General features: G+C 40.6%; 1 protein-coding gene across 8 annotated transcripts in view; it reads left to right on the forward strand.

Annotated features, from left to right (window-relative positions):
- STXBP6 (syntaxin binding protein 6) overlaps positions 1-16,296 on the forward strand; it is a 171,610-nt gene that overhangs the window by 133,030 nt on the left and 22,284 nt on the right. For 6 of the 8 annotated variants that reach the window (XM_053283706.1, XM_053283704.1, XM_053283707.1 and 3 more), the window contains 2 exons: positions 7,318-7,448; positions 8,027-8,192. The exons of 1 other annotated variant lie outside the window; for it this stretch is intronic. In XM_053283706.1, the coding sequence (XP_053139681.1) occupies positions 7,318-7,448; positions 8,027-8,192 (297 nt within the window). Of the gene's footprint in view, positions 1-7,158; positions 7,233-7,317; positions 7,449-8,026; positions 8,193-16,296 lie in introns of all 8 variants that reach the window. One more of the 8 variants, XM_053283710.1, reaches the window with a different exon arrangement.

The following is a 16,296-nucleotide window of genomic DNA, read 5'->3' on the forward strand; positions in this document are numbered from 1 at the left end:
GGATAAATTTAGGATTTAAGCAACTGCCACCTTAGCCTATAAACCAGTTATATCACAATGCTTACATTTAGAGTCATTGAGGATGATGAACCTATGTTTAAGCCATGTTTTATTTTTTAAAATTCACCAAAAATCAAATGATTGACCAATTGTCTTCAAATTCACTACAGGGGCCCCTGACCCACTTCCCCACATGTGACAAGTATCAAGACTCTTGTACCAACCAATGACTTTTGGTGACCCCCCTGCCCCCCCCCATTCACCTCTATGGGAAAAATCCTATGGTATAATTCCAAAATTCCAAAGTATTTCTGAAATTAACTTCAATCCTATATAATAAAACCCTAAGGTACCTGCATCCGTGTCTCTTGCAGGTGTTCTGCGCATGCGTGGTGCGTTGGAGGGGGTAGGGGTGCCCCGTCACGTGAGGCAGGCAGGGGCGCCGACTTGCCTCCCCCTCCACATGACAGGGGCCGGCCAATAGGAGAAGGAAGCGGGCCAATGGGGTCCTGGCCGCCTCAGCTTGGCAGGAGGAAGGATCGTTGCCGGGAGCAACGATCTGCGGCCACGTGGACCGGCAAGTAGGGGAGAGCGGAGTCAGGGAGACCAGGGAGGGCGGAGGCTACACCTGCGGCGAGGGCGAGCGTTTCGGCGGCGGGGCTTAGAGACCCTTGGTAAAACTTTCCGTCTCCCTTCTCTTTGGACGTGGCCTAACCGCGAATGGTCCCCCTCCCACCTTACGCAATTCTTACACTTCTGCCGTGAGTGCTGGGGGGAGTAAAAAAAAAACCCCGCTCACGGCCTAGCTGGCCGCGTGCACCTGGCCCCAGCCACAATCGCCCCCGTTGCTGCCTGGCCCCTTGCGGCCTTCTAGAACCGTCCTCTAGCTGAGGCTGCGGGGCCCGCTGCACGCACCGCATGGCACAAGAAGGTCCACGTCCCTTGCCCTTGAAGAAAGACTGTTCTTGCAAACATTTCAACACAACTCCTCTAGCGCCCGTTAATGTAACAGGCTTCATGTCTACTGGTATTTCATAATTAATTCTGACTCTACCAATCCAATTTATTTATAGATAGATAGATTTTTTAAACCAATTTTTTCTGAATATGGGAAATTTCAAATAAAATCTGTTTTTCCAAATTTGCACAGGCCTGCTATTGTTCTCAGATTTCAATTGCAGATACCCAAGCAAGCCCAAATTGGTACAAGTAATGTATCAAGAAGGTAAGTTGTCTGAATCTTGTGATTCCCCCTTGGCAGCTTATGTTCAGCCAGCAGCTAGCTAGTCAAGGTCTTTCCATGGCTACAATTAAAACTTCTGTGGTTGCTTCCCATATACACTCCCAGAAGTTAATCCATCTAGAATGCAGTATTCAACACTCCTGACCTGGCTGAAAAGCAAATAATGGCTCCAAGTTGTCACTTCTTGATCTAAGTAACCTAAGATCTAGGTAATCCTTGTATGTAAAACCTTCCTCTTGAGACCCTTGGGAATTGCACCCAGGATTGCAAAGTTAAGTCCCCCCCTCAGATACGCACCCATTCCTGACCCCTAGTCTCTTCTTTCTACTGCAGATTCCTTCATTTTAGTCTTTCTTTAATGGTTGTCTACCTGTAGTGAAGTCTCCCCTCACTCCTCAGGACATGAACACACCATTTTATTGACAAAGTGTGTTCTCCCCACAAACCAGTCAGTTCTCAAAAATGGCATACCTCTTTCCTTCCAGTCCTTCATTTATTGTCATGATTCTCTCACCAAACAATATCCCTTTCCAATAAGAAAGAGAACATTTTCCACCTCAACCTGATTCTAATGTTGGTGGATAACTCCATCCATGCTAATGTAACAACGTAATGCTGTTGTATATTAGATAAGTACCAATCCAAAATGGCAGTTGCTTCATAGGTTCCAGAAGATCTTTCAGCTCAATGAACCTTGCATGAAATTGAGAACATATGCCCCCAAATTATTCAAATGGTTCATTTGTTTCTCAAAGGGTAGTGTAACAAATGGGTCTTTACTAAGGACTGTTTCAGATTATGCCACTCCAAGCAATTAAAAGGGGATGTGCAAAGAGAGTGCCAATCATGACATCTTCTGAAGACATCCCAATGCTCTCCTAACACATCCTTTTATTGCATGGGGGGGGGCTGTTTACACACCTTCCAAAAGATATAGAGGAAGAGTTAAGAGGGAGACAGATCATCAGCAGAAGACATCACGACAGGTGTGCTTGGCGAATCCCTTTTCTAATCATGTGGACTGGTAAGCTATCACCCGAACCAGCCAAATAATGGCTCCATTAGAGGTAATAGTTTTGCCATGTAAAGGTGTGTTCCTCCACATTGAAGAAAATAATTGTAAGGAATTTGCAGCGGTTACTCGTATGCATGGACTTCAAATCCAAGATGAATTGAATCTTCTAGTAACTGTAAAATAAAATGCCACATGAGGCAAGAATTAATTTGAAGAAATTGCAGCATGTGTTCATTATATATTCATAAAGTTGTGAGCTCTTAAACCTATTTATATGTACTATGTAGTATTATTTAAGACTTTTAAAAAGATGTTCAGACTCCTTTCTGAAGATGTCATTTAAATATTCTTTAGAAATACTCCCTACATGAATAGAAAGGTTGTAAAAGAAAATCTGTGAATTTCCCCCCCCTACAGTTGCCTGAATACACCCTTGGTATCAGGTGATAAAAGCAAAGTTTCTTCATTGAAAATGCTTTTCATTTCAAAAGAAATGCAACTACTTCAACTAAATCCTGGACTCTTAATATGTACTTTAAGTATTTCCTGTGGTGTAAGAACACTCTCTTTAGCCTACTTTTCTTGAGGAAAACAAGCTTATGAGATCACTTGGCATTCTGTGAGTTTGTGTTTCCGTGTGCATGTGTCCCTATCAACTTTGCAGTGCCTGGACCAATATGAACCAAACTGGGTACAGTTGTAGGTACACCTCAACAGCATAGTTTGTGACAATGTCATCTACCCCAATTCAAGAAGGCAGATGTGTAACCATTTGAGGCGCAAGTGGGCTAACTCGTGGACCGCCTAACCTATTTGAATCAAATTTGGTACAGTTATAGTGAGTGACACATAGGGGCAGCTCAAGGGCTTAGTTTGTGATGATGCCGTCCACCCTAATTCAAAATGGCGATGTATGAATGTTTCAGGCACAAATGGGCTAACTTGTGAACCACCTAGCTGATTTGAACCAAATTTGGAACAGTTGTAGGCACACATAGGGACACTTCAGTGACATCGTTTGTGATGACATCCACCCCGATTCAAAATGGCAAACGTATAAATGTTTGAGGAGCAAGTGGGCTAACATGTGGACTGTTTAAGCTGTTTGAACCAAATTTGGTACAGTTGTAGTGAGTGACACACAGGGACACCTCAACGGTGGTATCTTCTTCTGACTAAATACCCACAGGAATCAGGACCAGCAGAGATCCTAGGCAACAATATGGCCTCTTTATTTAATCCTTCTTTCCAACTCCTCAGCAAAGCATAGAGGAACTCACTGGGGTAGGTTGGGGGCTGAGTAAACATGTAGATTAAGGACCCCATGCTAGGAAGTTCCAAAGAAGTTCAGCAACCAGACACTAAAAACCATTCCTACCAAACACCAAGAAACCAACATTCTGGTGTGAACTACTCTTGAACATGGAGGTTCTACCTTGGAGTCAAACAGCCTGTGAATATGGAAACTTCACTTGATCATACTGAGAAAATGAAGCCTCCATATTCACAGTGAGGTTGCCTGTCGTGTAGAACATCCATGTTCAAAGGCAGTCTACAGCAGCATAGTCATTTGTTAGTGCTGAGTGGGAATTGTTTCTAGGATTTCCTTGCTGCAGTTTCTTTGGAACTTCCTAGCATGAGGGTCCTTTTGTCTCAATTCTATACATGTTTACTCAGAAGTAAGCCCACCCCCCAGGTGAATCCCTCTCTGCTTTGCTGAGAGGTTGGAAGGGAGGGTTTAAAAAGAGGCCACATTCTAGCCTAGGATCTGTGCTGCTCCAGATTCCTGTGGGTCAGTCAGAAGAAGACACCACTGTTGAGGTGTCCCTTTGTGTCACTCACTACAACTGTACCAAATAGAAAAGCTTGTCTATTCTTTTGCTTTATTATGGCTGTTACCAGATTTTGAATTTTCTTCTCATATTGATATTTTGATATGTACAGTATCAAAGTGTAAGGCAGGCCTGCTCAACTTCGGCCCTCCTGCAGATGTTGGCCTACAATTCCTATAATTCCTGGCTATTGGCTGCTGTGGCTGAGAATTATGGGAGTTGTAGTCCAAAAACAGCTGGGGGGCCTAAGTTTTGAGCAGGCCTGGTGTAAGGGATAATGATGCATCTCTTATACCCTCTCCCAATGGGAGAGATAGCAATCCCACCACTGCTACCACTTTGAGTACTACTGCTACGACAATGAATATTTAAATATTTATATACCACTTTTCTCCCAAAGTGGGATGGATGGATGGATAGATGGATGGATGGATAGATAAAATGGCTTCCTGTCCCCAAAGGGCATATGGGAGTTGCAGTCAACAACATCTGGGAATCCCTGTGCTCTCCTGCACTCACTGGTGCTCTCCTGCACTCCTGAAGCACCCTGTGGATTCAAAATCATGTCCCTTAAATCAGGGACATGTTTCCACTGAACACTTTCAGAACTTAGGAGAGCATTCTGGAATACAGGTGGCTCTCATTATTCACAGGGATTCTGTTCTGGCCTACAACCATGGGTAATGAAATTCCGGATAATGAAGTCTTAAGTCAGTGGGAATTGGGGCAGGGGGTAGGTTCCGGAGCCTAGTAAAATGACTGAAAAATCACCGAAAAGATAGGACAAAAGCAGAAATAAGGATGGAACACAGCACTGTACCTTGGCCACCTCAGCTCTCCCACTCCATTGCTCCTCCAGCAATGCCCCCCCCAGCTTCTCCAGTAATGCTTAATCATGACATTTCTTCGTCCCACTGTTCAAGTCCAGCACTTAGGAGCACAAGCCCTTTGGCCTGATTGGTTGGAAGTTTGGCCAAAAAGGCAGCACAAAATTAAATCCAATTCAAGTAAACACACACAGAGGAGTGTGTGAGAATCAAGGAGTGAGAGAAGAATAAATTTTCAATGGATATTTAAAATCATTTTTTAATTTAAATTGAATTTAAATTTGCTCTTTAAATTAAATTAAATTAAATTAAATTGCTCTTTAAATTAATTACACTACAGTAATCAAAATTAATATTAAATTTATTAAAGTGATAATTAGCATCTTAGGAGGGCAGCACAACGTTGCCAGAAGCTCCACAGAAATGGCTCCAAGAAGCTCCACAGAAAGAGCTCCACAAAGTTTCCAAACGTACAAGAGCAATGGCTCCTAAAGGCTCCCAATGGCGCCCTAGAATACCAAAGGGCTATCAAAAATGGATTTTACTTTTACTTTATTATATTTACGTTCATTGACCAAAACATAAACAAAATATACCATACACCAATAATGAAACAGAGTGAAATAAAATACAACTATACCTCAAACAGTCCGAGCCTCCCTTCACACTAGACAGAGAGCTACACATTCTTGTAGCTACATAACAAAATTTGGCTTCTGTATAAGAAATAAATGGATCTGTGTTGGAGAGATTTAACAAGAACATTCTCAGGTTGCCCTGTCAGTCTGACCAATAGCAGACAAATCAATCTCTGTCTAATAGCCCGGTAAAGCCTGCTATTTAGTAAAACTTGGGCGATGGTTTCAATTCTGCCACAAGGACACATCCAGGCCTCCAAGGGTAGATGTTGATATTTCCCAACTAGCAAAGCTGATGGCAAAGCATTAAATCTGGCTCTCAAAAAGGCCCAACGGAATTTGCTAAAAGTAATGGTAAACAGATATGATGCAGGAAGAAACCCAACCTGGTGTTTAAGGGTTTATAGAACTCAGGCAAACAAGTCATCTTGTTCTGCAATTCAGTGAGGCTCTTCTCACGATCGGTGAGAAGAGCCTGGATGGGGTTTGCAGGGAGAGCGGGCTAAGCCCACTCTCCCCGCAGACAAGCAGTCAGTCTGCTTCAGGTGGCCGAACCAGCCGCCCACACGACTGCCTGCTCCGTTACGGAGTTGGCGGGATCAGGGGCTGCGTGGCTCCCGGAAACTCCAGCATGCCCTGTGCAAGTGCATAGGGCATGCTGGAGAGACCCACAAGCCGGGAGGCTGATTTTAAGGGGTCTACTCATGAGTTACCGCAGTGCTGCAGCTGATCAGAAAGCCCAGGTTAGCGGCGCACTCGCTGCACTAACCTGGGCTTAGAGGAGGGTTGCTTAAGCGGGTGACCCGCTTTTGTGAGACCGGGCTCGGCTGCGAGCCCAGTGGTTCTCACGGTCCTGCAAAATTGGGCTAGGCTCCCTTAGCCTGATTTTGCATGGCCGTGAGAATAGCCTCAATGTCTTCCAGTCTCTGGTGAACCATTTTCGTTGCATTCACTAAACCCAATTCCAATAGAGAGTCAGGGGTTAGTCCAATATGGAGGAGTTTGTCAGTTATCTTTAGGCACCAGGGTGGTTGTGGAACAGCTGAAACGAACCTGAGTATAAGACTTACTGGCCGAAGATGGAGCTTCATCCAGAAGTAAACAATTAATAACCAAGCCTGGGCCACCATCCTAAGTATGCAAGCCTCCTGGCGAATCACCGGATTGGAAGTGCATCTAGGAGTGCAAAAAGGCTTTTAGAAGCACCAAAAAAAGGAGAGAGAGAAAACCTGTAAAACTGCAGACCAAAGTACTCCATTTTCCTCCTTGAAAGTCTGCTCTCAGCCCATGAGCGCAACCATGTAAGGGCACAACTGTGCTGCAAAAAACTGTAGATATGCAAAGCCACATAGCACAGATAACGAGTTCGGTTATATATTGCCCAACCACAGATACATGAAACCGTAGACAACGAGGGCCACTTGTATTACTGCTCTAGCACTTTTGCACAATTGTAATGATTCAGAATGCAATGGAGCAGTGCACAGGCTCTCATTGCATCCTTCAGTCATTTTAATGACACAGTAGTAAGATGTCAACCACTGTTTGTTTTGCTTTGCAGTTGCCTAAAATGTGCTGCTACTTTGTTCTGGTTCTCTTACAGAAATGAAGTAGAGAGCAGGGAGTACGTTGAGCCATATTTGTCATTCTGTATTGAACTGGGAAGCTGTAAATTCTGTAAGCGATATTTCTTTAAGCATATGTACAGCTATAAAGCCCTTTGGTATGCTTATACACGGTCTTCTTTGTCTTATATAAACAGTGACAAACAAGAAACCTGCACAGGCATCTATTACAAAAGTCAAACAGTTTGAAGGTTCTACATCTTTTGTGCGAAGGTCACAGTGGATGCTTGAACAGCTTCGTCAGGCTAATGGTATAGACGCTCATCGGGTGAGTATATAGTACCATTGTGTGAACCATTGGCTATGTTTTATTTTTCTCTTATGCTTGATTAGCTATGGTTAGGATTTTGATCATATCTCCTTGCCATTTTCTTGCTCTTACTTTGCAAAATATATTCACTAAATCACGAATTTGATTTTGCTACACAAGTATTGCATTGGATGCTTTAAGTGTCAGCTGCAATTCTTCACATTCCTAAGTACTGCTCCAAAAATTTCCTTTCTAAGTCATTCCAGACTTCACCATATTTCTCCTTCAACTGTGTGCTATGCGTGTGTCCATACCCCCTTTGTACCCGCATCTGCTCAGTGATAATGAAGTTGCCCATCCTTTGTAGACCTCTATATTTGTGCATCATTTGACACTCTTCATTTGTATCCCCACCCCCTACCACACTTACTGGACATACAGAGGGGGAAGCAGGGCCGTACCTACTGATCTTAACCCCGACAGCATTTTGCCCTCTCACCTCACCCTTTGTAGCCGTTCTTGAGAATCTATTGTAGTAACTGTAGCTTCAAAAGATTAAACTATTTCTCTAGTTATTCTAATATTATTCTTTCTAGGATTCTCCAGAATTTGACCTACTATTTGAAAATGCTTTTGACCAGTGGGTAGCAAGCACAGCCTCCGAAAAATGTACATTCTTTCAAATTCTCCATCACACCTGTCAGCGGTACCTTACAGACAAAAAGCCAGAATTTATCAATTGCCAGTCTAAAATTGTTGGTGGTAAGTAAGTATGCTTTCTTTGAATGAATGACTCAGATGGTTCATTATTCCAAAGAGTTCATCTAAAGTGTGTGCGCCTGCCTGAACACTTGCTACAGTTGCATGAATTAATCTGGATATGGGGGATGATACAGTCGTGGTGGCTGATATGAAACTGCCTGACCTTGAACCACATAAACCACACAACTGATGAGCCTTTGAGCCAGATTTCCCAGCATTCTATGATACCACATGTTAAAAAGTGTTACTTGGGGAAAATATTTGCTGTACAATCACTTCTTCTATTTTAATCTGTTGTGCTTTAGAATACTACATAAGAATACTGTATGTATCTTACTACTTCCAGATATTGATTTTTTGAAGCCTGAAAATTTAATTCCTTTCCCTACTGATTTTGTTCTTTTCCATTTAGCAAACATTGATTTTGCAAGTGTTACTAAAAGAGCTAAATTAGAATGGCTGTTGTTGAACAATAGCCACTTCCATTTATTCCCTGTGTTTCTATGCCAAAACATCTTCGTTTATGTACTGGCATTATTGATGTCAGCAGAATGTGTGAGTGCATGCGTGTGTGTTGTTGCTTCAGATAATGAAAATCTTTCTGTCGCTCTTGCAGTGTTTGTGATGTCTGTGTTGTTTACAGTAAATGCCTTGCAGTTAGATTTGTTAGATCTAAACTTATTGAATTGGCCACTGAAGTCTTTAAAGAAAAATAGTAGAGCTGGTGCAAATGTGTTGCCTAAATGATGCTAGACTTCTTTCACAGCATAATTGAAAACGACTCCTGAGCTGTAATTTAGGACCAACAAAGGCTTGCAAAAGCTCTAGTAGTACATATCTAGGGTTCTATTCTCTCCATTTGACTGTCAAGTGTTGTTTATTCTGGTTCTTTTCAAAACAGGAAAACACTCAATTGGGCATTATATATTTATTTTAAAGGTACTGGCAGTAGCAAATCCCTTATAAAATGATACGAAAACAAAAAAAGGTGGTGCACATGTTGCTCAGCATAATGCAGGCAGTAGTGGCTATGAGCTTGTAGCAAAACACCAGCAGTCTTGCATGTTTGCTCGAGAGCAGGAATACACCAACTAGTGTATCTGCACTCCAGAAGCACTAATTAGACTGAAAACATATCACTTGACTGTCAGCAATGTGTATCTGCTTTTACTAGTGCTTTCGAAGTGTGGGCATGCTATTTGAAGTATTGCATAGCTTTGATATGAACCCACAGCAGCATAGGTGGATCATTATCACTGTACAACATGTGGGCCAATATTAGGAAGATCTGAAAGTGATGGCACGGTTGGTATTGTGACTAGCAAATTGCAATAATTATTCATTGCATTCTTTGTGCATGGGGTGATTTTTCTGTTCCATTTTTTTCCCTACTGAATAACCTGTTAAATCTCATCCCTGAATTTACAGAAAGCATGAGGACAGGCTGATTGATGGCATCAAGTAACTAGCTTTTTCGAGTTGCCTCAGTGCCCACTAGCCAGGGCAGATTACTAGATCCACCACAGATCTAGTATGCCTTCTCTCATGCTTAAGGGTCATGGACATAAAATACCTTTTAGAACTGCAAAAAACAGGGAACAGCATTAGTATGTATTGTGGAGTTGTCAGTTTAATGGCAACAATCTGAAGTGGGACCTTTTCAATATATTAACTTAGTCCCTAACACATTTATTATGTGTTCTCATTTCCTCATGTAGTGTTTTGTTGGAATATAGCATAATATGGACAGTGTCTTTCAAGATTCATTTCCATTCTCTCTCTTGTCCTAGTATAATCTTGCATACAGTAGCCTATGAAAAGGTGACATTTCCCTATTCATAGACCATTGGGAGGACTGAAGAAAGTTAAGGTGACCATATGAAGGGGGTTTATGATAGTTATGCACATAATTTTTGAAATTATCTTGAATCTCAGGCCGATCTATCCCTAAAGTACACATAAAATGATTTAAAAGGCACTAGATCATTTCAGGAGTTTTGAAGAAACTCTGTACAAAACAGGCACAATAAGATGATGTCATGAAAATCTAGAAAAGGACAATACCAAAGCTAAAGCCAATGATTCCTTGATACTGAACCTTGAGATACTGGATTTAACTAATTGTTATGTGTTCAGGAATAGCACCTCTTTTGGACCCTGAAAGCTAAGATGTGAGAGAGACATGGTTCCAAGATGGAGGCTACCACCTAGATTTCTCAAGACAAAGAAGAAATTTGAAACTAAAGAAAGGAAAGAGGCCAATTTGTTTCTGTTGTAGTCCTCTCCAGAGCCTCTGCTGGAGATTTGGATTCTGATAGAAAGTGGTGTGCTATGCTGAAAATAATCTTTATTTCAGAAGCTGGGCATGGCTTCTTGTTTTATGAGTCTGCCTCCTGTAGTCAGAATCTTTACTTTCTGTACAATGTTTTCTAATCTCACCAATGATAATTAAACAAGTGTTAACTGACTGTTTAAACAGGAACCAGAATAAATCCAGAATTTCCTGTTAACAGAAAAACAAAGTGAAGTTGCTACTGTTTCAAATGATACAACTGTTTTCATTTCAGTTTCCTTCAAAGCAAAATAGTTTTACTATATTCTTCATTAAAAAGAAATAAAAAATTCGAGGTTGTTTTGAGACTGTTCAAATTACTTACAGTTGTTCAATAAAGTGTTCCTGACATTTTACATTATTTACTAATGTAACTTCTAACGTAATATGGACACACATGCACAGCCATATTTTTTTCTTAAATTAGGAAGGGAGATGAGGCTTGTCATCTGATGATTTGGGGGTAGAATTTTAAAAACCATCTCAGTGTAACCATTGATTTGCTGCATGGCCTTAGATAAGCCACAATTTGTCAATCAGGCCCATTGGATCCCTCCTGAGGAAGGCTGGAAATCAATACTGCCTGGTTTGTTTTATGTTGAGGCACATTTCTGGAGGGAAGCCCTTGCAGGGATATCATAGGGGCAAGCAGCCACCAAGAGCTGCTTGGGTGAGAGTAAGAGTGAAGGACTAACATCAAAGACGCTCCACCATCATCTCCAGTAACTGACAGTACCAGCTGTGCTGGTCTTTGACCATAATAAAGATGATTGATTGGTCGACAGTACCAGCAGCTCAAAATGCTAGAAAAAAATAAGCTGGAATAGTGAAATACTACCCCATCTCCTTTCCCCACCATTCACACACCCAGTTATTTATTTTGTCTCTTCATATGGATTTTTAATTGTTAGTGGCTTTGGGAACCAATTTTGGCTGGAAAATGAGGTATAAATATAATTAAATTAATGTAATTAATTGGCATTTGTTGACGTTAACTTGCCATCTGCAATACAGATTTTAGAACTGATTTTGTAAAATCATTTGACAAATTAAACATGCTACAAACATCCCTCAGTAGATGGACTATTAAATTGTGAGCATGGCCAAGTTGATGACACAGCCGTGGCATCTCTTATGTCATAAGACACATTTCACTGTTCATAATTTTTTGGTATTCAAAGTTTGAATTTCATGGTTTGGGAACTGAAGGGGAAATGGGCACTCCTGTAATAAAGAGAACTATGTTCTTAATCAGACTATTGGGGGGGGGGGGGAATCAGCCTAATTTGTTTTGCACATGCTTTTGAGCAACCCTTGGCATTTAGGAGCATCTTTACTCGAAATGTGGTAGCCCTCAGGGAATCTGAATGTTTCTCTGATTTAATGATTAATCACTGCCTGATTGCATGCAAAGGAAAAATTGTCCAGCCCAGTTGGCTGCTGATTGTTGCTTAGCTATCAAAACATTTCATCATGTTCCCTTCACCATAAGCTAATTTTAAAGTTTGGAATAGTTTTCACAGTACATAAAACATTGACAATTGTTATTGAGGAATTGCTGAAAAGGAGATCTTAGATCTTCTCAAAAATGTGTGAATCAATACGTTTTCCTGGGCTTATATTTTGATGCCTAACCCTAACCTTAATTTTGATTAAGGTTAGAAAGCATTCCTAAGATGGATGTGTTGGAGATGAACTTCCAGTGCATCGACCTTTTGCACCAACTGCCCTAATGACCACTAGGGGCATTGGGAGTAGAGACAGTGAGTCAGGGTCTCCCTATCTGTCCCTACTCTATGACCCCTGAACTGACTGCAGCACTTCCTGTGCTGAGTCACAATCCTTCCTTTCCTCCTAGAGAGCAGATGGAAACATCTCTCTCTCTCTCCTTACCTATCCACTATGTGGTCCTTTAGATTAGATATAGGTCTTTCCTGTCTAAGTGTATTTAACCAATAAATGTTGAGTGTTTAGTCATAGAAGGATCTCCATGTGTTTTCTTTAAATAGCTGCAATATCCAAACCATCCTCTGCTACCTACTCTGTAACTGGAGCGGTGTGCTCATTCATTAATGCTCTGCTGTTTTACCTATTGTGGGTAAAAATCAACAACCTCTAACAGGATGTGGATCACTGTGAATGTTTATACTTTTATCCACTCTCTTACTCTTCAGGACTCCTGCCCCTCCCCTCCACCCACCCCCCAAGTACATCTACTGTAAAGTTAATTGGGAGAATACTAGAGTGGGGGAAAGCTGGTAACAGGACCAGTGCATTGCACCAGACTCTAAGCTGAAGTTCTGCTTTTGTTTTATTTGCAGTATCTAATTCCATTTTAACTAGTAGTTGCCATTTAATTATTTCCAACTAATTATATTTGTGCAATCATGTTTTGTTTTTTGTTTGGTTTATTATATTACATTGCTATACTGCCAAAAACAAGTGTCTCACAGTTTTACTGAAAAAATAAAATAATAAAAGCATAGTTAAACTAAGCAATTAAAAAATTAAATTAAAAAAAATTTAAACAGTAACAGTAAAACCAGCTTACAGCTAATCAAAGGTTTGATTGAATAAATACGTCTTGAGAGTTCTTTTAAAGGCTGTTAAAGATGGTGACATTAGAAATGTTTAACTCCAATAATCATAATTTTTAAAAGGTGCTGCTTCCTTACATCCCTGAAGGAAATAATTTTTGCAGTTAAATGAAGTAGTATAGTTAGGGAAATTATTATTATTTTATTTAAGCTCTAGAACTACTACTATGAAATAGAACCCAATAATTCTCACTTACTGTAAGTCAGTTTGGTGCACTCCCATTGTTTTACATTACTTCTGTTCTCAGAAGTCTGAGATCTGTGCTATGTAATTAGTTGTCTCTTTGTAATTGAAAGATGTTAACGATTAATTTAGACAGCAGCCAACGTCCTTACTAACTGTGCAGAGGTGCTACATGAAAAGCACCTCTGCAGCATCTAGTAATCAGATACTAGTCCCTGAGAGTCATGTTACCCACAGAGATGTAGTTCCATGTGCAGTGAGACTCTGGATTACAATATGCTGCAGGAGAGCTTTTTTATTTTTTATTTTTTCTGTGTAAATGGCTTTGCAAACTTTTGTTGAAAAGCGGTACAGTGGTCCCTCGACTTACGTAGTTAATCCGTTCCGAACGGACGTTCGTAAGTCGAAATTTTCGTAGGTCGAAAAGTGCACCCACGGAGGTCTGGAAACACTCGTAAGTCGAGGAAACCGCATCTAAAAATTCGTAAGTCGAGGAAGCCAAATCTAAACCGCCAACTACTTCCAGTCTTTTTTGGCGTTCGTAAGTCGAAAACGTTGGTTGTCGAGTAGTTCGTAGGTCAAGGGACTACTGTATATAAATATTAATAGTAGTAGCAGCAGCAGTTTAGCATGAAGCACCTTTGCACAGTGAGGATGTTGGGCAGTGTTTGTTAAATCACAGAAGGTAAATAAGTGTTTTTTTCTCCAGTACTTTTCTGGTAACCTACAGCCCAGTTCCGTGTGCTGTTTGATCAGTTTTGAATAGGTTTCATCAGTACCAACTGTAGTTGGTATTGGAACTGGCACATCTTTAATGGTAACTTTCCCTGCTCATGAAGGAGGAGATGGCGCTATGAATAGTCTTTAGACAATATTCCATGGGCCTCTCTGGAAATGGCATGTACTTCCCTCAGATTTGGAAGTGTTCATTCCAGTTTGTAAAGGAAGAAGTCCAGTTTGTGAAGAAAGAGCCCGTAATACTTTCTGAACTGATCTCCTTGCTTTGAAGAATGTGCTAATAACCTTGGGATAGCCCCTGGAGACTGTGCAAGCAAATTCAAGACTGAAGCAAGTTCAGAGGGTTGTTGCCTCAAGATCACATATAAACAAGCCCTTGGGCTTGCTCAGTTGAACTTCTGTCACCTAGACCAAGCTTCCAGGATGACGTATTTATATTGTCTGTGCAGTTGTAACATTTTTCATTCATTTTTGAATTTTACAACAACCTGTGCAGTTTGCAACCTGTGCAAACAACCTTTGTAGACAAACACAACCTGTGTTTGTCTATTTTGACAACAGACAAAATAAACTGTTGTCATTTTAAAGGTATTGTTCTGATATTGAGACAGCGTGGTGTAGTGGCTAGAGTGCTGGACTAGGACTGGAGAGATCCGTGTTCAAATCCCCATTCAGCCATTAAACTAGCTGGGTGACTCTGGGCCAGTCGCATATCTCTCAGCCTAACCTAACTCACAGGGTTGTTGTGAGAACAAACATAACCATGTACACTGCTCTGGGCTCCTTGGAGGAAGAGCAGGATATAAAATGTAAAAATAAAATAAATAAATATTGCATCTATTTTGGTGTGAGAGCTTTAGTTTCTTAATATAATGAATCATTTACAAAATTTACTGTTGATCTCCCGAAAGTGCCAAAATCAACAAAGTCACTTTCTTTGTCTTGTGGGCACCTTTGAAGACTACAAATGTAGTGTAGCATAAGCTTCCATGGTATGCAGCATGCTTCATCAGATGCATGAAGTGTTATCCTAGGCTGTCAGGTACCTGCTGTTAGGTATCCTTGTTAACCTAAATACTAAATAAATAAATAATATTTATTTATTATTTCTCTGTGTAAACCACCCTGAGCCATTTTTGGAAGGGCGGTATAGAAATTGAATGAATGAATGAATGAATAAATAAATAAATAAATAATATTCTAATAATAATAATAATATATTCTTCAAAGCCTCTTTTTCTCCTCCTCTGCTGTTTGATGGACTTGCAGCATTGCAGCTCAGGTGGAAGAGGAATGCTGCAAGTCCATCGAGCAGCAGAGGAGGAGAAAAGAGGCCTTGAAGAATATATAAAGGAAAGTGAAGAAGATGCACTTAAAATGGTCAATAATGAGAAACTATTAAACACCAATGAAACAAAGCAGACCTACAAGAAAGAACAAGTCAAGAACCAAGCAGAAAAATAAACCACTGCATGTTCAATGTACAATATAAATGGAAAATCATACATCACCAAGACCTAGCAATGGCTTAAGAATGGCAACTTGAAGAAACTGAGGGTTGAATACTGGCTGCACAAGAACAGGCACTAAGAACAAATGCAATAAGAGCAAAAGTAGAAAAATCAACAACAAACAGCCAGTGCTGCCTTTGTAAAGAAGCAGATGAAACCGTGGACTACCTAATCAGCTGTTGTAAAAAGATCACACAGACTGACTACAAACAAAGGCATTGCAAGGTAGCAGGGATGATACACTGGAACATCTGCAAAAAATACAAGCTACCTGTAGCCAAAAATTGGTGGGACCATAAAATTGAAAAAGTGGTAGAAAATGAAGATGCAAAAATATTATGGGACTTCCGACTACAAACAGACAAACATCTGCCACACAATACACTGTAGTCGAGAAGGAAAAAAACAAGTTAAAATAATCGACATAGCAATACCAGGGGATAGTAAAATAGAAGAAAAAGAAATAGAAAAAAAATCACAAAATACAAAGATCTACAAATTGAAATTGAAAGGCTATGCCAGAAAAGTAGTAATTGGCGCCCTAGGTGCAATTCCAAAACAACTTGAAGAGCACCTCAACACCATAGGGGCCACAGAAATCACCATCAGCCAATAACAAAAAGCAACTTTACTGGGAACAGCCTATATTCTGCGACGATATCTATAATAACAGCAACAACATCGATAATAAAATGCAGCCATCCCAGGTCCTTGGGAAGTACTCGATGTCTGGATAAAACAA

The sequence above is a fragment of the Hemicordylus capensis genome, chromosome 1 (genome assembly GCF_027244095.1).
Source record: "Hemicordylus capensis ecotype Gifberg chromosome 1, rHemCap1.1.pri, whole genome shotgun sequence".
Lineage (NCBI taxonomy): Eukaryota > Metazoa > Chordata > Lepidosauria > Squamata > Cordylidae > Hemicordylus > Hemicordylus capensis.